Source organism: Sturnira hondurensis, unplaced genomic scaffold (genome assembly GCF_014824575.4).
Source record: "Sturnira hondurensis isolate 20B ecotype Veracruz unplaced genomic scaffold, ASM1482457v3 Scaffold0006413, whole genome shotgun sequence".
NCBI lineage: Eukaryota > Metazoa > Chordata > Mammalia > Chiroptera > Phyllostomidae > Sturnira > Sturnira hondurensis.
This window is the reverse complement of record NW_028079044.1, coordinates 53,449,663-53,468,934: the sequence shown is the minus strand read 5'-3', so window position 1 is coordinate 53,468,934 and position 19,272 is coordinate 53,449,663. Positions and strand designations below refer to the sequence as shown.

The window sequence follows — 19,272 nt, the reverse complement described above, 5'->3', positions numbered from 1 at the left end:
GCACCGACCACCATCTGGTTGCCAGGTCCTGGCCCAGGGGCCCTTGGCCTCGGCTTCCCCACCCCCACATCCTTGCCCTCGGTGGTTTGCACCGGCCCCCTCCCCCTTCTCCAGTCAGGGTGTGGTGATCTTGACCCCTCCCTCCTTTTCTCTTCTTCCTTCCTCGTCCTGGCTCATTTGGACCTTGGACCACAAGGCTGCCTGGTGGGCATTTGGCAGCAGGGCCAGGAGGGGGACTGGGTGTGGCCACGGTGGGCAGAGGGGAGGGCACCCCCAGTCCTGGCGGAGGTGACTCAGTCTTCCCTTCCCTGCTGTAGCCGCAGCCTCCGCTGGTGGCAGCTCAGAGTTTCCAACAGGAAATGAACTCCAGCTCCAGGCTGAGTCAGGGCTGGCGGGTGTGGGCTCCCCTTTCCCCTGCACCTCTCCCTGGGGGCCCAGCACAGGAACCCAGGACGACTCTCGCTCCCCACAGCAGCTGGGTGCTGGGTGGGGTGCGGTGCCTCTTAACCGCCTGCAGGGGTTGGGGTGGCTCCATGGGCTGGGGCAGCTCTGGTGACACCCAGGGCCTCTACTTCTCCTAGCGTTAAGGATGATGATCAAGTAACAGGCCCCATGAGATGCCTTCCCCCGCCCCCCACATCACCCCTACCACTTGGCAGAAGGACAAGGTCAGGAGCCTGTGGGGCCAACTGCACTGGTCACCAGAACAACCTCGGTCAGATTGGCTGCCTCTGCCCATCCAGCCCAGGCCAGGGAGCCATGGACGCTGCAGGGCAGTCACATGTGCCCCCGGCCCCACCCTGTGCCCTAGTGCTCTGCTCCTTGGGTGAGAATGTGTCTGCCAACTCTCACCCACGGGCTAGTCAGATCCAGACCCAGTCCCAGCCCCGGGGAGCCCCCACCATCTGGGGGTGAACTGGGTGAGGATGCAACTTTAAGAGCAATCAGGGAGGGCTCCTCTGAGGAGGTGCCCTGAGCTGAGCCCTGACAGATGGAGAGGAACCCACTTGGCCAAGTGAGAAGGGGGGTGGCCTGTGGCCCGGAGTTTGGGTTTGCTGTGTGTGGTGGGATGGGTTTTTACACGAGAACTTCATTTGCATTTCAAAGGAACACTTCGCCTGGCTCCCAGATCTCTGTGAACCCCAACGTTCCAGAGAACAGGGCACCACCTGAATGCGGGGCACGTGTGCACGTCTTCGTTGCGCCCTCCACTGTGCACCGTGTCCTTCCGCAGCCTTTGGGAGACACGGAGTCAGCACACAGAGTAGGACCCGGTGTGACTGCAGGACTTCAGGGTCCAGCTGGCTTTCCACGACAGTCCCTAGCTTCACGTCTAGGTCCTGTGCGTGGCATGGGGTGTGAGGGGCTGTGGCAGGGCTAGGTTTGCCTTTTGCCTCGTCCTGCCGTGGCTGGTGGGACAAGGCCTGGAGGATGGCAGAGGCAGGGACTGGGTGTGGCATTTGCCCCAGGTGGTCGAGCTGGTGTGGGGGGCTGTACGCAGGAAGGGCCTGCTTTGGGGACTGGGGGAGTGAGTGGGGAAGGGCGGGATTTTGGGCAGGGGCTGTGGAGAGGAGGGGGCTGTGCCCGAGGGCTCAGAGGGAACAGGCAGACTGGCCCACTCAGCCGCCCAGGCTGGCCTGACCCATTGGTCAGGCCTTCAGCTCTGCTCCCCTCTGACTAAGGGGTGGCTGTGAGGTGGAGCCAGGGCTCCCAGAGCGGGGTGGGGAGCCCTCCCTCTGCTCCCCACCCCTTCCCTCCTTCCTGCCTTTCTTCCTTTCCTCTCTGTGGGCTCCAAATGGCCTGGCCTGTGCTTGTGGCCATGGACAGGTACAGCATGGAGGAGCTGATTCAGCTGGGCCAAGGTAGGGCAGGGCCTGGCAGGGCTGCCGGCCAGCAGGGTAGGGTGGGGGAGGGGGTGTCCAGGCCTCTGACTGGGCCCTGGGGGGCTGGGCCTCGGGAATGCAGGATGAGCACTGTTCCCGCTCAGGGCTGCCCTGGGGCGCCTGGCGTGCCACGGGGGCGTCCGGCCCCGTCCCAGGTCTCTGTGGGGTGGTGGAAGGCTGCTCACTGCCCTGGAGGATCTGGTGCCAGCCCCCTGACGCCCCGTGGGCTCCTCTAGAGGTCCCCTAGCCCAGCCTTGGTCAGCAGAGCTGGCCACCGCAGGCTAGTTTCCTTCAGAAATGAGTTTCTGAAGCAATGGGTGGGTCTCTCCGCATGGACCAAGCTGCCCCGATGCAGGCGGTCATGGGCCAAATGTGGTTTGCTGTGCACCCCTGCAGGCTGACCAGGAAGGCCAGGGGGACCTCTGGGGCTCTCCTGTCAGCCCGTGTGACCAAGGGCCAGCAGCTCGCCTGTTCTGTGCCTGGTTTCTCTTCTGCACGATGCCACTGTAGCACACCACTCACTTCACAGGGTTCCGTGAGGGTTGAATCGGGTCCTGCTTGCCACGGAAGTGCCACAGGAGGCCACATAAACCCGTCTAGTCCCCAGCCCTCTCTCTGCTGGGGCCTGAGAGGAGGGGGCAGGACTGGTATCCCTAGGTCCTGTTTCCCAGGGCACACAGGTCCCGGTCAATCCAGGATGTGGCCCGGGCTGTCTGCCGAGGACGGCCTCCAGCCTCAGGCCTTCCGCAGACAGCTGCTGCTGGGGGGCCCGGGGAAGGGGGTGCAGCACAGCCCCGTGGTGGGGGGGCCCGGCCACATTTGCGTGGCTCTGCTCTCTGTGGGGCTGCCTGGTCTGCGGCCGGTGGGGGTGTGACCTTGGGGAGGCTGTCTGTGCCTGTGGTGGCAGGTGTGGTGTTGAGTGACTTGTGTGGGGCCCCCTGGACCACGCGACCTTTTTCACGTGCATCCCCACTGCTGCTCAGGAGGGGGTGCCCCCCCCCATGGGCCATTGCTAGGCCAGGAGGCTGCTGCTTCTTAGAACTGTGGTGGGAGCTGCAGGGTGCTGCCAGTGGGCGCCCCCCGGCCGGGCTGGACATGGCAAAGGCCGTGGGCCCCGGTGCCCTCGCTCGGCACGTCATGTTCTAAGTCTGGACAGATGACGGGCCTTGCTGTCCTCGGATATTTATATCCCCGGGCCCCCTGCCCACCGCGCCCCTCCCCCATGGACACAGGCGCTGTTGCTGACAGCGCTCGGCCGTGCCCTCCTCCCTCCCGACACTGCTGCTGCCCGTGCGCTGCCACCTCTGAGGGGCCTGTGACCCTCCCACGCCCCGCGCCCACGCCCGTCTGCCCCGTGATCCCCTGCTGCTATCCCGATGAAGGTCGTGCCGGGTAGGTGAGAGGGAGCCCAGTTGGGCTGGGGGCCAGGTTAGGGCTTTGTCTTCCTCCCCACCCCCGGCACAGCCCACCACCCCAGGCCATCCTCCCATTCCCTCAGACCCCGTCCACTGTCCCACATGGGAGCCTTGGGACTCTGTGGGGCACTTGTCTTTGAGTGTGGCTGGGTTGTTGCAAGCCTGGGGCCAGCAAGGGCTGAGGCACTGGCATGCATCCCCTCGGTGCCTGGCAGCTGTCACCAGAGGGCACCCTTGGGGGCAGAATGGGGTGTTGGGCATGGGGGTCACCCTCCCGATGGGGGCGGCGGGACTGGTGCCGAGGCCGCCGGGCTGTGCTGGGGGTGCTGTGGCCTGGCCACGCATCACCCACGAGTCGCCTCGGGCTCCTCCTCCTGGCGGGTGTGGCTGTGGGTAAGCAGGGGTTAAGGCTCCCGCTAACCTTGAGCCGGAGAGCTGTGCGCAGGGACAGCTGAGCCGGGCTGGGCAGGCCTGGGTGGGGGCCGCTGCTGGTGGGAGGGAGGCGGGGAGGTGGTGGTGGGTGCGTACTTGGTGTAGGGACAGGACCAGGGACAGGACCAGTCTCAGCCGGGCTGACGGTGCAGCAGGGCGGTCCTGCAGGCGGGGCATCTTCAGTCCCAGGCCCCCCCTGGCCCGCCCTCAGGCAGGGAAGGGAGGGGGCTGCCAGCCTCTAGGAGGGTGCCGAAGGCAGCTCAGCCGCTCCACCCGGAGCCTGGGGTCCCAGAGCCATGGAGCCCTCAGGTGGCCTCTTTCCCTCCCTGGTGGTCGTGGGCCATGCTGTCACCCTGGCTGCTGTGTGGCACTGGCGCAGGGGGCGCCGGCAGGCGCAAGATGAGCAAGGTAAGCCGCTGGCGGCTACTGCTTTGGGCTGCTGGCCCCGGTCAACACCGCCCCTGCCAAAGGGGGCCGGAGGCGGAGCGGGGTGAGGGGCCGCCTCCCTGTCATCCCTGCATTTCCTTGCTCCCTCCCCTTCCTGTCCCTGAGCTAAGCAGCAGCACATGGTCTTGGCCCCTGCCTCCCACCCTGCCCTGGAGACCCTGCCTGCCCCTCTGGGTGGGGCCGTGGCTCCGCAGCTCCGTTCTGGGTAGACCCCCTGGGGAGGGGCTGCGGCTGGGCTCTGGGCTGGGGGCACAGCAATGCAGGAGCACCCCTTTGGAAGGACGCCCCTCCCAGCTCCTAGAGACTGGGCAAACCCAGGTGACTGTCAACACAGAAACCGCAGGTGCAGGTGTCCTCCTGCCCACGTCTGAGGCCCCACCCATGGTGAGAGGCAAAGCTGCAGAGTTGAGGCAGGTGCCTGTGCACCCTCTGCCAGTGCCCAGGACGGACGTGGGGCGGGCAGCCAGGCTGCACCCTGCCCCCCCCCCACCCTCAGTCCNCCCCCCCCCCCCCCCCCCCCGCTCAAAGTCACCGCTCTGGGCCGCCCCAGCAGCCATGCCCAGCACAGCCCAGCCCAGCCCAGGCCCACACAGGACGGGCGGGGCCTGCCTCCGCTCCAGGGAATGGAGCCCGTGGGGCTGCTGGGATCTGGCTCCTGGCCAGAGGACTCTAATGGGGATGGGAAGGCTGTGTCCAGTTCTGCACCCAGCACACCTTGGGGTTTGGAGCCTCAGCCTTGGTTGGGGCGGCCGGGCTGGCCCCTGGCAGCCTGGTCAGTCTCAGCCTCAGTGCCAGACCTGCTCAACCTGAAGTCTGCGTCTGGATGGGGCTTCTAGGCGTGGTTTTTGCGGCTGGGAAGCGTGTGTGACTCAGCTGCGGTCAGTAAACTGCATAGACCATTTCCCCCCCTTGGATTTGTCCCTCTTCCCCTCCCTCTCTCAGCCCAGCCTTGTCCTCTGCCCCCGAGTGGGGAAGGGGCTCCCATTCGGCCACTATCCTGGTTGCTCACTGTCTCCACTGCCCTGTGGTGCCCATGGGGCTTTGGTGTCTTTGTCCTGTTCTGGCTGTTCTCAGCCTGTGGCTCCCTGCCCCTCCCCCAGCCTCCCCTGCGCATCCTGCTGGGAACCTCGGAGCGGGGGGTGGGGGGAGTTTCCCAGCTCCTGGGCGTCCCCCGGGGCTCCCCTTCTCCCGAGCCTGGGCAGCCCCTGAGTTCCCAGGCTTCTCTGTTATCGCGGGCGGCCTCCCCTGCCCTAGTCCTCCAGGGCTAGTAGGGCCCTGTCCCTCCAAGTGGGGGTGAGGCTTCCGGTGCTGCACTGGGCGGGGCACCCCACCAGGGGCAGGTTCTTCGGGACTGGGCTGCGTGCCCTGCTGCTGCTGGCAGCGGGGGAGGCTGCGGAGCGCAGAGCCGGGCTTTGCAGTGCGGGCTGGGGAGCAGAGGCACCACCGTGCTGCGCGCCCTCACCCTGTGCTGGATCTCCAGGGCGCCTGGGCTCATGGCTGGGGCTGGCACGTGGGGGGCGGGCGGCGCCTTCGCTGAGCGGGAGGTCCTGCTCAAACAGCTGTGCTGGCTGGACGGGGGCTGTGAGCGAGTCCGCAGGGGCTACCTCTACGGGCAGCTGTGCTGCATAGGTGGGTGCGGCTGTGCGGGGCGGGCGGGGGGGGGGGCGTTGAGAGGTGGTGGCAAAGGAGGGGAACTGCGGCCCAGGCCTGGGGAAGGGGGTGGAACCCATCCCAGGTGCAGCCCCGCCCCCATGCTCTGTTCCGGAAACACCTGGGAGGAAGGCGGGGTGACATCCCCTAGGCCCCAGTCCATCCCTCCTCTGGAGAAGGGGAAGGTGGGCGGGGCCAGCTGGCAGGGCTTTGGCCTTGGCTGCTGGGCACCAGGCAGTTGGCGGCCTGGACTGGACAGGAGGAGGGGAGGAGGACGGGCCTACTGCCACTGTAGGGCTCTGCTGGGGCTTCCCATCCCCGCCGGGTCTTCACTCCCGGTGGGGCCTCCAGCCCCAGTTCTCGAGTGTTTTCACAGTAGTGCCCCTCAGGGGTATGGCAGCTCTAGGGGACACTGGGCCGGTGGCAGAGGGTCAGCTGCTGCACATAGTTAAGGGGTCAAGCACATGTGTCGGGGCCAGTGCTGGGCAGTGGGTCCTTGAGGGGGGGCCGGCTGAGGAGTGCCGCCTGTTGGAGCCAGCGGCCTGTGGCGGGGGGGGGGGGGGGGGGGGGGGGGCGGGGGGGGGGGGGCCCGCGGGGGGGGGGGGGGGGGGGGGGGGGGGGGGGGGGGGCGGGGGGGGGGGGGGGGGGGGGGGGGGGGGGGGGGGGGGGGGGGGGTGGGGGTGTGGGGGGGGCGGGGGGGGGGGGGGGGGGGGGGGGGGGGGCGGGGGCGGGGGGGGGGGGGGGGGGGGGGGGGGGGGGGGGGGGGGGGGGGGGAGGGGCACGGGGGTTGGGCCAGCCTGGGAGGAGATGTTGGTTGGTTGGAGGGTCTGATCCGAAGGATGGGTTGGGAAGGTGCTGGAGGGAGGAGAGCTCATGTTGGGGTTTGGGGGGTCCTGCCCAGGCAGGGGGTGTAGGGAGGGGGGGGTTTCACCGCCCTTGGTGCCACGGGGTCTCTCTCTACTGGAGGGAGGGGACTAAGACTTCTGAGGGGAGGGCGTGCGTAACCAGCTCCCTGGGACTTGGGCCCCACCCCGTGGGGTTTGGGCGCCCTCCCGTGGCCCTAGAGGGGCAGCACGGGTCGGGAGGGGTGAGCTTTTCCCGGAATGGGGCCCTGAGTGCTGGGGGCATGGGGGAGGGGGTGGCTCACAGCTGGATCACATCAAGCCAGATTCTCCGACTGGAAAATTCTTGTGGTGTGAGCGGCTCGCTCCTCCCTTCGGCGAGTCCCAGGTGCTGGCCGTAGGCAGCTTTGCACTTGCGCCCTTTGCCCGTCTCCCACCTCCACAGCCCCAGGAGCTGCTATCTCTGCTCCCTGCCCGAGGCAAACAGCCCCACCCATCCTGCCCCTGCTGCCCCCGGGCAGCTTCCTTTCCAGTGAGTCACTGCCTGAGCCCCTTCCCCAGCCCTGACTCACTTGGGGGGGGGGGCTGAGTTCTTGCTCCCAGCGGCCCCCTCCCAATGGGGGGGCAGAGTTCCTCAGTTCAGGGCTGGGAGGTCCTGCCCGGTGGTGAGTCAACACTCAGCTATGTGCAGCTCTGCCTGCAGACAGGGGCGCTGCTCCCGGGAGCCTGGTGGGCAGCTTGGGAAGGGCCAGACCCGCACAGGCCCAGATGGGGCGGGGGCAGGGGCTGGAGGAGGGCCTGTGGGTAGGTGTGACTTCCAGGCCAGGTGTCACTCAGCTTGAGGAGTCCCTCCAGCTGCAGGCTGAGGGTTGCCCGGCCTGAAGGCCGCCTGGTGTGCTCTCTGAAGGAAGGGGCACCCTGGGTGGGTCCAGCCGCACTCAGGCCCCACTCTCTGGGCCGGGGATGTCCTTTGGGATGCGGTCTGTGTTTAGCGAAGTGCCAGGTCCCCTCACACCCCTGTCTTCCCCAAAGGCAGCTGCGGCCAGGGGTGGGTGAGGAAACCCCTGGGTTTCCTGTTTCAGTCTGTGAGGGTGTGGTGGTGGGGGAGGGGCTGTCTGCTTTCTTCTCCGGGACACTCCCTCTGGGGGTGGGCAGGGTGGGGTAGGCCTGCTGGGGCGGGGACAATGGTGCTGGGGAGTACAGCCGGTAGGGAGTGGCCACACCGACTCGACTGGGAGCTGAGCCCGCTGGCTGCTCCGTGAGAGCGTCCTTTGCCGCACGCCGGCCACAGCTGCGGAGTAGAGAGCACAGCACCTGGGGGCTGGGGACCAAGTGCCGAGGGGCGGGGGTGGCACCATGTCTCATCGACAGCTCCGCGTGCCAGAGCCCCAGGGCCTGGGTCGCCAGAGAACCAGCTCAGAGGATAACCTCTACCTGGCTGTGCTCAGGGCCTCGGAGGGCAAGAAAGGTAGCGGGCACTGCTCGTGGGCAGGGCAGGCTGAGGCGGGAAGGGCCCACTTCCTGTGGCAGGAAGCTTGGCTCTGGGTGGGGCCCAGCCCGAGGGTCTGAATTGGGGGGACAGACTCAGACAGGGGCTGGGACCTTGGGCTGTGAATTGTCTGAGCCCAGGTGCAGGCTGCCCAGCAGGGAGAGGGCCTGCAGCAGCTTCTGGGCCTTGGGCGTGGTGGGGGCCTCTCTGTGCCCTGGAGGGGGACCATGACTCTCTTGGGACCCCATGGCGCCTCCTTGCCACCCCCCTGCCCAGGCCTGGGTCTTGGCTCAGAACTTCTCTGCTTAGGGCTCCAGGAGGCCGCATATGTGGGGATGGGGCAGGCCGGGACTTGCGCGCTCTGGGCTCTGGGCGCGGCTGCCAGCTCTGGACTCTCCCCTCTCAGCAGGGAGACAATAGGGGGATTGAGTGTGGCTCTGCCCCCCCCCCCACCCCCGGCCTTCCAGGGGCTGCCTGGGCCTGGACACCTTGGGCTTTGCCTGTCTGGTGGGAGGCGCTGGGCCACAATGTGATTCTGAGGCCCTCTGCAGGCGCCAGCCACTGTATCTTTATCGTGGTTACCTCCTGGAGGCTCTGAGGGCTTCTCCCAGGCCCCAGGTAACCTGGCCTTGTTTCTCCCAGATGAGCGAGACCGTGTGCAGAAGAAAACCTTCACCAAGTGGGTCAACAAACACCTCATCAAGGTTGGTGCCTGTGCGTGCACATGGCGGGGCCGAGGAGACCGGCTGGGGGTGACAGAGGTGCCCCTGGCCTTCCAGGCAAAACCAGAGCTGCCCAACCCCTGCCCACAGCTGCCCCGCCCCTGCCCCACAGGGTCCTCACCTCTCATCTCCAACCTGTGGTTTTCTGTCTTCCTCTGCTTCCTCCTGTCTCCTCCTCTTCTTCCTTCTGGACTCTCCTGGTCTCTCCTCACCTGTCCTGTAGCACTGGCGGGCAGAGGTAGGTGCCTCTCTCAGGGCCCCCGCCTCTTGCTTTCTGGGGTCAATGTTCCCCCTACCCCCGGGGCCTATTGGTAGCTCTTGGGAACCTGATGCCACCCCGACCCCTGCTCTGCAGGCCCAGAGGCACATCAGTGACCTGTACGAAGACCTCCGTGACGGCCACAACCTCATCTCCCTGCTGGAGGTGCTCTCAGGGGACAGCCTGGTATGTGCCCCCACCGCCTGCCCCTCTGTGGCCCTGCCTGCCTCACCCGGATGCCCCATCTGCCTTTGCTCCTTGAGGCCTTTCCTACAAGCCCACTCTGCCCAGCCCAGCCTTGCGCCTCGCTGGGCCTCTCGGTCCAGACAGGCAGGCCAACCTGGGAGCGGCCCCCGACCCTACGCTGTGGGCACACAGCCCTGTGTGCTCCTCACCAAAACCCCGATACAGTAACCTCATGCTCTGCTCTGCTTTGGTTTCTCTGCTGCTTGGACTCTGAACCTTGACCTCTGCCCTTTACCCTTTGCCCTGCTCTGGCCGGGCAGCCAAGAGAGCGGGACATAATCAGGAGCTCGCGCCTGGTGAGTGGTCGGGCCCGCTGGCCACGGCGGCACGTGGGCTCCCAGAGGCTGGAGCCCAGCTCACTTGGGACCTGTGGCCAGTTCGGCCCAACCTGGGCCTGGAGCTCGGGTGGGCAGAGGCTCCATGTCCCGCCGCCTGCTGCCCTGCCTGCTGTGCTGCCCAGAGCCAGGCCGAGACCCACCGGGCCCGCCACCAAGAGGAGGAGGACCCCTCCCCCAATGCCACTGCCTTCTGCCCACCCGTGGCTTCCTGGCTATTGTCTCCTCCCCAGCCCTTTCCTTCCTTCCCACAGCCTAGGCCTGGCTGCTGGACTTCCCAAGCCCCTGCTGGGGCCTGACCTCTGGCACCTCGGCCCACGGGCCCCTTAGCTATCAGTGGGGTGAACCGAGGACATGGGAGGGGCTGCTGCCGCCCTGGGGAATGCCCTAGTTCAATTTCAGGGACACCTCGGGGATGCTGAGGGCGGGTGGGGACTGCACCTCTGCCCCGGACACTGACCAGCCTGCCCCTCCCAGCCCCGGGAGAAGGGGAGGATGCGCTTCCACAAGCTGCAGAACGTGCAGATCGCCCTGGACTACCTCCGCCACCGCCAGGTGAGGCTGCCCGCCGCCCCTCCCAGGCCCACCCCTCCCTCAGCTGCCTGTGGGTGTGACTGAGAGCTGCTCGCTTGCAGGTGAAGCTGGTGAACATTAGGAACGATGACATTGCAGATGGCAACCCCAAGCTGACCCTGGGCCTGATCTGGACCATCATCCTGCACTTCCAGGTAGCGTGGCTGCCCACCCCCCGCCTTCTGCTGCTGCCGCCTTCTCCAGGGCGGCCCTAGAACCCGGGGCCCGGGCATCCTGCAACCACAGCCTCCTGCTGCCCTTGGGCAGCCCACACCCCAGCCCTCTGCTGGCTCTGCAGCCTGAGGGCCCAGGTCTCTCTGAGACCTGCCTATCCCGTGCCTTCCAGCCCTGGCTGGGCAGGGCCTGCGGAGCCTCCCTGCCGAGGAATGCATACCCTGCTGGTACAGCTGCCTGCCGGGGAAGGTTCTGGAGAAGCGCCCCTTGCACTGGCTGACTCATCCATTGCCTGCCCGGCTGCACAGGAAGCCACAAATCTGAGATCAGGGCAGGCAGAGCCCTGCTGGCATGGCAGCTGAGTCACACGGGCATGCAGGCCGACAGACAGAGGCGGGCAGGCGGGTGTGCAGACAGCCCGGCAGGCTGGCAGGCCCAGGCCTGAGCTGCGGGGTGTACCGTGCCCAGACCCAGAGACAGGACCCCTGCCTGCAGCTGGAGAGGAGGCTGCCTGCTCCTCCCCCACCAAAACAGCGTCTTTTGGGCCTGGGTTTGTGGGCAAGCCCTGGAGCCTGCAGCTGGGGTTCAGGGTGTGCCCCAGGCCACATGTCCCCCACTGAGGGAGTCCAGGGCGTCCACCACGTGTCTGCAGTGGGGGCTGGAAGCTCTGACCTATTCTGTGGTGGCTGCTGGCTAGCGTGGCCTGGGCTTGTGGGGCTGAAGTGTGATGGGTCCTAGCTGCTCCACGGATGTGGGAGGGGACCCATGGGCCTGCTTGGGCTCTGCTGGCCTGGTTGCTCCTATACGCCCCAACTGGGTGCCCAGCCGCCCCTGCCCTCAGACAGGTGATTGTGGGTGGGGTGGGCTCTGTGGCTGAGCTCCTGCCGCCTGCCCGCCATGTGGGGCAGATCTCGGACATCCAGGTGAGCGGGCAGTCTGAGGACATGACGGCCAAGGAGAAGCTGCTGCTGTGGTCGCAGCGCATGGTGGAGGGCTACCCGGGCCTGCGCTGCGACAACTTCACCTCCAGCTGGCGTGACGGCCGCCTCTTCAATGCTATCATCCATCGGCACAAGTAGGCAGCCTGTGGGGCAGAGAGCAGGGCTGTGGGCCGGGGGCACCCTGGAGCATCTCAGCTGGTGATTTCAGACTGGTCAGGGCACAGAGGGTGGCGGAGGGGCGTTTCCCACCGAGAGGAACCCACCACCTGCGGGGAGGAGTGCCCGTGCCAGCCTCCTCGGTGGGAGGTGCAGGGCAGCCCTACACACATCCTACATGCCTTCCCCTGGCCCTTCCAGGCACCCTGCAGAGAGCTCCCTGGGTGGGCAGAGCTGGGCTCTAGTGGGGCGGGCAGTGCATTTTTCCGTGTGAGGGTGGGGCTGGGGCTCTCTGGGGAACGCAGGAGCTGCCGGGCTCGCTGCCCCCGCTCCTGCCCGCCTGCCCGCCCCACTGGCCGCTCTGCCTTGCAGGCCTGTGCTCATCGACATGAACAAGGTGTACGCCCAGGCCAACCTGGAGAACCTGGACCAGGCCTTCTCCGTGGCGGAGCGGGAGCTGGGCGTGACTCGGCTCCTAGATCCTGAGGGTGCGTGCCACTGCCCCCCCTCCCCTCCCGCTGCCCGCAGGGGGCCCTCTGACCCTTGTCCCCCACAGATGTGGACGTCCCGCAGCCCGACGAGAAGTCCATCATCACGTATGTCTCGTCCCTGTACGACGCCATGCCCCGTGTGCCCGATGTGCAGGACGGGGTGAGGGCTAACGTGAGTGGTGGCTGGAGGGCCTGGGCTGGGGCTGGGGGCCCGGGGTGGGCGTGCACCCCAACGGCCCCGGCTCGCCCCCAGGAGCTGCAGCTGCGCTGGCAGGAGTACCGGGAGCTGGTGCTGCTGCTGCTGCAGTGGGTGCGGCACCACACCGCCGCCTTCGAGGAGCGCAAGTTCCCTTCCAGCTTCGAGGAGATCGAGGTGGGCCTGTGCCCCTGGGGGGCTGCGCACCTGCCGTCGGGGCCCAGGCCTGGATCCTGACGTCGCTGTCCCCACAGATCCTGTGGTGCCAGTTCTTAAAGTTTAAGGAGACAGAGCTACCGGCCAAGGAGGCTGACAAGAACCGGTCCAAGGTCATCTACCAGTCCCTGGAGGTGAGTGGCGGGCATTGCAGGGGTAAGTAGAGGGCATCTGGGGGTGAACAAGGCTGTCCAGGGGCTATTCCCTTCAGGGACCAGGAGGGCTCCAGGTCTGGCAGACGGGGCTTGGGTGGCTTGGCACCCCCACACCCCTGCTGGCCCAAGCCTGAGCTTGGCTTCTGCCCACAGGGGGCAGTGCAAGCAGGCCAGCTCAAGGTGCCCCCCGGCTACCACCCGCTGGATGTGGAGAAGGAGTGGGGCAAGCTGCACGTGGCCATCCTGGAGCGGGAGAAGCAGCTCCGCACCGAGTTTGAGAGGTGGGCGGTGCTGGGGTTGGGAGGCTGCGGTTGGCCGGGTGGGGCCCTGCCGTGGCAGCGAGGCCGCCCGCCAGTGAGTCACTGCCTGGGGAGGAAATCGCCCCCAGGCCGGGAAACCCACACTCTGCCAGCAGGGCCAGCGAGGCAGTGGCCTGCAGGCTGGCTGGGGGGAGGCCGGGAGCAGCAGGGCCCTGCTCTTCAGCGGGTAGCCTGGCTGTGGCCCCCTCTCATTGGCCTCCTGGGTGTTGGGTGCAGGCTGGAGTGTCTGCAGCGCGTCGTCAGCAAGCTGCAGATGGAGGCCGGGCTGTGTGAGGAGCAGCTGAACCAGGCCGACGCCCTGCTGCAGTCGGTGAGGGGCGGGCGCAGCTGGGGCAGGGCTCTGGTAGCAGGGAGGTGCCTGGTGGCTCCCAGCTCCTCCCTCTTGGTGTGTGGCCAACTCCGACTGCTTGCTTTGGGCTGAGCTGGCTTCTGGGCACCAGGCAGGACACCAGGCTGATGACGCCCAGGGGCTTGCTGCTGGGAGGGTGTGGTGGGGAGGGAGAGGCCAAGAGCCTTGGACGAGGCCATGAAGAATTGGCTGCTTGGACCCAGAGAGGCCTTGGGACTAGACCCCCGACGCCCCAGAGCCAGGGCTGGCCGTTCTTGCGTCAGGAAGAGGCAGGCAGGGCAAAGGTCTGGCTGGGTCTCAGCCAGGGTTGACCACCTTGCAGGACATCCGGCTGCTGACAGCAGGCAAGGGGCCGCAGCGGGCCGGAGAGGTGGAGCGGGACCTGGACAAGGCAGACGGCGCGATCCGGCTGCTGTTCAACGACGTGCAGGCCCTGAAGGATGGGCGGCACCCGCAGGGCGAGCAGATGTACCGCAGGTGGGCGCGCCCCACCGCCCCGGTGTGGGGCCTGGGGAGCCCGGGGGCAGCCAGTTCCCTGCTCACCCCCCCCCCCCGGCTCCTCTGTTGTCCCCAGGGTGTACCGCCTGCACGAGCGCCTGGTGGCCATTCGCACCGAGTACAACCTCCGACTGAAGGCGGGCGTCGCCACCCCCGTGACCCAGGTGACGGTGCAGACCGTGCAGCGGCGCCCGGATCTTGAGGACTCCACTCTGCGCTACCTGCAGGACCTGCTGGCCTGGGTGGAGGACAACCAGCGCCGGGTGGACAGCGCCGAGTGGGGCGTGGACCTGCCCAGTGTGGAGGCGCAGCTGGGCAGCCACCGCGGCCTGCACCAGTCCATCGAGGAATTCCGGGCCAAGATCGAGCGGGCGAGAACTGACGAGGTGAGAGGTTGCCCCTGGGCCAGGCCCGGGCTGGGCCGGGTCCTGGCCTCTCGGGCCTCACTCTGCTCGTCTGTTGCAGGGCCAGCTCTCCCCAGCCATCAGGGGCGCCTACCGAGACTGCCTGGGCCGGCTGGACCTGCAGTATGCCAAGCTGCTGGTGAGTGGGGGCCCGGGGGGGGGGAGGAGGGGGCAAGCTGCAGGCCTGCGGTCTGCTCACATGCCCTGCTTGCCTCCAGAACTCCTCCAAGGGCCGCCTGCGGTCTCTAGAGAGCCTGCACGGCTTTGTGGCAGCTGCCACCAAGGAGCTGATGTGGCTGAGCGAGAAGGAGGAGGAGGAGGTGGGCTTCGACTGGAGTGAGCGCAACAGCAACATGGCTGCCAAGAAGGAGAGTTACTCGGTGAGGCGGGCCTGCGCCCTCTCCCCGCACGGCCCCAGGCCGGCAGCCCCGTGGTGGCCGCTGCTCGGGTCCAGCTCCAGGCCGCACAGGGGCCTCGGGGGGTGCTCGGGGGGAGACTGGCAGACCCAGGCATGGCTCTGATGCCATCTCTGAGACCTGCTGCCTTCATGCCAGGCCCTGATGCGTGAGTTGGAGCTGAAGGAAAAGAAAATCAAGGAGATCCAGAGCACCGGGGACCGGCTGCTGCGGGAGGACCACCCTGCGCGGCCCACGGTGGAGGTGGGGCTGTGGGGACTGGGGGCTCTGGGGACGGGGGAGGGGGCGGGGGGGCAGGGCCGGAGGCTGACAGGGACTGGGCTGCAGTCCTTCCAGGCGGCCCTGCAGACCCAGTGGAGCTGGATGCTTCAGCTGTGCTGCTGTGTCGAGGCTCACCTGAAGGAGAACACCGCCTACTTCCAGGTGAGCCCGCTCGCACCCGCTCACTGACAGCCCCAGACCACCGCTGCAGACACGGCCCCTCCCCGTGCCAGGCGCCCCGTCCGGCCCCACTCACACCCCCGTCTCCGGGGCCCCTCAGCCCTGCCCAACCGTGTCCTGTTGTGCAGTTCTTCTCAGACGTGCGGGAGGCTGAGGAGCAGCTGCGGAAGCTGCAGGAGACGCTGCGCAGGAAGTACACCTGCGACCGCGCCATCACCGTCACCCGCCTCGAGGACCTGCTGCAGGATGCCCAGGTAGCCCGCAGTGCAGGAGTGAGGGCAGGGGTCCAGTGGAAGGGCAGTAGGTCTGGGAGAGACAGTGGCATTTGGGCAGCACTGTTGCTTTGGAAAGGGCCCTCTGGACGATGGGGTGCGGGGCGCAATGTTAGGGACATCAGTGCAGTGGGATGGGCGTGGGGGACTGAGAGGCTGGGGAGGATCCGTGGTGGTAGCAGGTGTCTGGCCAGAGCAGGTAGGAGCTTTTCTTCCTTGGAGCCCCCGGTCGGCTGTTCTGTCTCGGCTCGTTTCCGTATTGGGTCCCCAAGTATATCGGCCCGGCATCTGGGGCAGGCACAGTGAAGGGCTAAGGGGGCAGGGCCTCTGCTGGCTGGGGCTCCTGTGCTCCAGCGTGGGGGGTCAGCAAAGGTGAGGGGTCCAGGAGGCTCTGAGAGGTGCAGGCAGCTTCAGCTCCTGATTTGCGCCCTTGGAAAGTCCGTGGTGGGGTTGGCCCCTTGGAGGGCTGAACAGGAGGAGGTTGCTGACCTGCAAAGGGAGGAGGAGGGAGAGGGTGGAGAGGACAGAGTGCTGCTGGGGCCCCTCCCCCGGAAGATGCTGTGCGTAACCTGGGACAGGGGGAGGGTGACCTCAGGCCTTGGCAGGAAGGAAGGGAGTCGGGGTGGGGGAGCTGTTGGAGGCCAACCCCTGGGAACCTGCCTTGGTCAAACCTGCTGCTTCTAGGCGTGTGGGCCCCTGCGCCGGGGCAGCAGGAAGGACCCCTGATCTCAGGGTGGGGGTGCCTGGTGTGCTCTCACATTTACAAGGGGCGGGCTCACGGGTCTTCGGAAACCACTGCCCAGGCCCACGGTGTCTGGACGCTGGGTGAGGGTCTCTGCGCTGTCCCTTCCCTGCAGGACGAGAAGGAGCAGCTGAATGAGTACAGGGGGCACCTCTCGGGACTTGCCAAGCGGGCCAAGGCCGTCGTGCAGCTGAAGCCCCGCAGCCCAGCCCACCCTGTGCGGGGCCGGGTGCCGCTGCGGGCCGTGTGTGACTACAAGCAGGTGGAGGTAAGGCTGGTGGCCGGCAGGGCTTGCTCACGGCCGGGTGGGAGTGGCCACTCTGTGACAGCTCTGGCTACCCCAGGTGACCGTGCACAAGGGTGACGAGTGCCAGCTGGTGGGCCCTGTGCAGCCATTCCACTGGAAGGTGGTCAGCAGCAGTGGCAGCGAGGCCTCTGTGCCTTCCGTGTGCTTCCTCGTGCCCCCGCCCAACCAGGAGGCTCAGGAAGCCGTCGCCAGGTGTGTGGTCCGCTGTCTGGTCGCTGGAGTGGGTGGCGGGGTGGGCGCCTGGCCTCTCTGAGCGAACCCCTGACCTTCCAGGCTAGAGGCCCAGCACCAGGCCCTGGTTACCTTGTGGCACCAGCTGCACGTGGACCTAAAGAGCCTCTTGGCGTGGCAGAGCCTCAGCCGTGACGTGCAGCTCATCCGCTCCTGGTCCCTAGTCACGGTAGGATGGGGCCGCACGGGGTGGGGTGGGTGTCCGGGCTGAGCCTGCCCCGTGTGCTCAGCCCCCGCGCTGCCCGCAGTTCCGCACGCTGAGGCCAGAGGAGCAGCGCCAGGCCCTGCGCAACCTGGAGCTGCACTACCAGGCCTTCCTGAGGGACAGCCAGGACGCCAGCAGCTTTGGGCCCGAGGACCGGCTGCAGGCGGAGCGCGAGTACGGTGCCTGCAGCCAGCAGTACCAGCAGCTGCTGCAGAGCCTGGAGCAGGGTAGGCGCGCCTGCAGCCCCAGCCGGTGGTGGTCGGGTGGCAGGCTCGGGGCCGGGCAGCCTGTGAGCAGGTCGTGTCCCCAGGTGAGCAAGAGGAGTCCCGCTGTCAGCGCTGCATCTCGGAGCTCAAGGACATCCGGCTGCAGCTGGAAGCCTGTGAAACTCGCACCGTGCACCGCCTGCGGCTGCCGCTGGACAAGGAGCCCGCGCGGGAGTGTGCCCAGCGCATCGCTGAGCAGCAGGCAGGCGCCGCCCCGCCCCCGCCCCGGTCCCCTGGGTCCCCTGGGTCCCCCGGGTCCCCCGGGTCCCCCGGGGGTGCTGTGGCTGGGCTCTGTGCTCAGCGTCCTCACTCTCTCCTCAGAAAGCACAGGCTGAGGTGGAGGGGCTGGGCAAGGGCGTTGCCCGGCTCTCCGAGGAGGCGGAGAAGGTCCTGGCTCTGCCTGAGCCATCGCCAGCTGCCCCCACCCTGCGCTCGGAGCTGGAACTGACCCTGGGCAAGCTGGAGCAGGTCCGCAGCCTCTCCGCCATTTACCTGGAGAAGTGAGTGCCCCTGTTGGCAGCCAAGGCTGTGATCTCAGGAGGGTGTTGAATAGAGGGGGACCTGACCGCTCCACTCAGGACAGGCTGATGGGCAGGTTCTTTGGGGATCTGTCTGGCTAGGAGGTGGTGGTTGTGGACCAGAGGGCGGGGCATGGACTTGGATAGAGGGGTTTGGTCCTGTGCCTTGCAGGCGAGGCTTCCTGGTGACTGGACCTGGGGTGAGGGGGCAGCTCCCTGAGGTGGGGACTGTGGGAGTGAGGACTAGGTGACTTCCGCCCGTGTGGCGTCGGGAGCTGGGGGTGTCTGAGGAAAGCGCAGACGGAGTGCAGGCAGAAGGAAGGACCAGTAGGGTCAGGAATGCCCACAGGGCAGGTGGCCCTTGGCCAGTGAGCTTAGGGGTGGCACCAGAGACCTTGGGGGAGGGCGGAGATAAGCACCTGGGAAGGGTAGGTAGGGGGTGGGGCAGTGGCTGAGGGGCCCATACCAAGGTCTTTCTGGGGGACCTACACCCTCCTGTTTCCTGACTCCCGTCTCCCACAGTCCTGGCCCCATCACCCCTGGGGAAATAGAGTCCTCACCAGGCCACCTTCCTCCCGCCGACCTTGTGCCACCCCGAGCCCTGGGGACTCTTCCGTCCTTAATGGCTCCTTTCAGCGTGCACATGCCCGGGGTTCGCCCACTCACTCTCAGAAGCAGAGTGCGAAACTGCCCCACCTCCTCCCCCTCGGTCCCGTCTTGGATTCGCCCTCTTCTGAGGCCTGGCCCTTCTCCCCTTTGTTCCCAATGTGCTGTTTCATACTCTCCGACAGTGTTGCTGGCAGGCAGCGTGTCCACTTTTCTTCAGAAAGGCCGGCATTTGTCCCCTTGCCCGGCCTTGGGGCTGGAAGGCTGAGAGCTCCCAGGCCCCAAGTGTAGCTGTCTGTTCCTCTGGCCCACGCAGCCTCCCTCCAGGACTCAGGCTTGCATAGAAGCGACCCTGTGTCCCAGAGGTCCCCAAGCACTCACACCCCTTGACTACTGGGGTGCTGGCCTGACCACGCTGGGTTGCTGCTGCCAGGAGTCCGGCCTCACGCCCAGGTCTGGGCCCCGCTCTCCCCCAGGCTCAAGACCATCAGTCTGGTCATCCGCAGCACACAGGGGGCCGAGGAGGTTCTCAGGGTCCACGAGGAGCAACTCAAGGAAGCCCAGGCTGTCCCTGCCACCCTCCCGGAGCTCGAAGCCACCAAGGCTGCACTGAAGGTACTGTTGTCAGGCCATTGCCTCCTGGGGGGGGCAGGGGGCAGCGGGGGCCAGCAGCAGGGCACTGGACTGAAAGAGCACCCACCCCTCTGTTCCCAACAGAAGCTGAGGGCCCAGGCAGAGGCGCAGCAGCCCGTGTTTGACGCCCTGCGGGACGAGCTGCGCGGGGCACAGGAGGTGGGGGAGCGGCTGCAGCAGCGGCACGGAGAGCGGGACGTGGAGGTGGAGCGCTGGCGTGAGCGGGTGGCCCAGCTGCTGGAGCGCTGGCAGGCCGTGTTGGCCCAGGCCGACCTGCGGCAGCGTGAACTCGACCAGCTGGGCCGCCAGCTGCGCTACTACCGGGAGAGTGCGGACCCGCTGGGCGTCTGGCTGCGGGAGGCCAAGCAGCGGCAGGAGCAGATCCAGGCTGTGCCGCTGGCCAACAGCCGGGCCGTGCGGGAGCAGCTGCGGCAGGAGAAGG

General features: G+C 67.3%; 1 protein-coding gene across 17 annotated transcripts in view; it reads left to right on the top strand.

Moving 5' to 3' along the window:
• The window catches only part of PLEC (plectin), a 51,977-nt gene that overhangs the window by 20,459 nt on the left and 12,246 nt on the right, over positions 1–19,272 (top strand). For 4 of the 17 annotated variants that reach the window (XM_037048759.1, XM_037048767.1, XM_037048770.1 and 1 more), the window contains 27 exons: positions 8,801–8,862; positions 9,104–9,118; positions 9,236–9,325; positions 10,198–10,275; positions 10,356–10,448; positions 11,376–11,542; positions 11,937–12,052; positions 12,121–12,227; positions 12,309–12,428; positions 12,506–12,601; positions 12,776–12,903; positions 13,159–13,252; positions 13,614–13,768; positions 13,866–14,175; positions 14,255–14,332; positions 14,412–14,573; positions 14,748–14,852; positions 14,937–15,032; positions 15,179–15,304; positions 16,180–16,332; positions 16,409–16,563; positions 16,645–16,771; positions 16,851–17,034; positions 17,118–17,275; positions 17,395–17,573; positions 18,674–18,812; positions 18,915–19,271. In XM_037048759.1, coding sequence (XP_036904654.1) covers positions 8,801–8,862; positions 9,104–9,118; positions 9,236–9,325; positions 10,198–10,275; positions 10,356–10,448; positions 11,376–11,542; positions 11,937–12,052; positions 12,121–12,227; positions 12,309–12,428; positions 12,506–12,601; positions 12,776–12,903; positions 13,159–13,252; positions 13,614–13,768; positions 13,866–14,175; positions 14,255–14,332; positions 14,412–14,573; positions 14,748–14,852; positions 14,937–15,032; positions 15,179–15,304; positions 16,180–16,332; positions 16,409–16,563; positions 16,645–16,771; positions 16,851–17,034; positions 17,118–17,275; positions 17,395–17,573; positions 18,674–18,812; positions 18,915–19,271 — 3,650 coding nt within the window. Of the gene's footprint in view, positions 1–3,191; positions 3,276–3,954; positions 4,139–5,582; positions 5,807–7,872; positions 8,138–8,800; positions 8,863–9,103; positions 9,119–9,235; positions 9,326–10,197; positions 10,276–10,355; positions 10,449–11,375; positions 11,543–11,936; positions 12,053–12,120; positions 12,228–12,308; positions 12,429–12,505; positions 12,602–12,775; positions 12,904–13,158; positions 13,253–13,613; positions 13,769–13,865; positions 14,176–14,254; positions 14,333–14,411; positions 14,574–14,747; positions 14,853–14,936; positions 15,033–15,178; positions 15,305–16,179; positions 16,333–16,408; positions 16,564–16,644; positions 16,772–16,850; positions 17,035–17,117; positions 17,276–17,394; positions 17,574–18,673; positions 18,813–18,914; position 19,272 lie in introns of those variants that run through there. The other 13 variants (XM_037048760.1, XM_037048769.1, XM_037048771.1 and 10 more) reach the window with 10 other exon arrangements.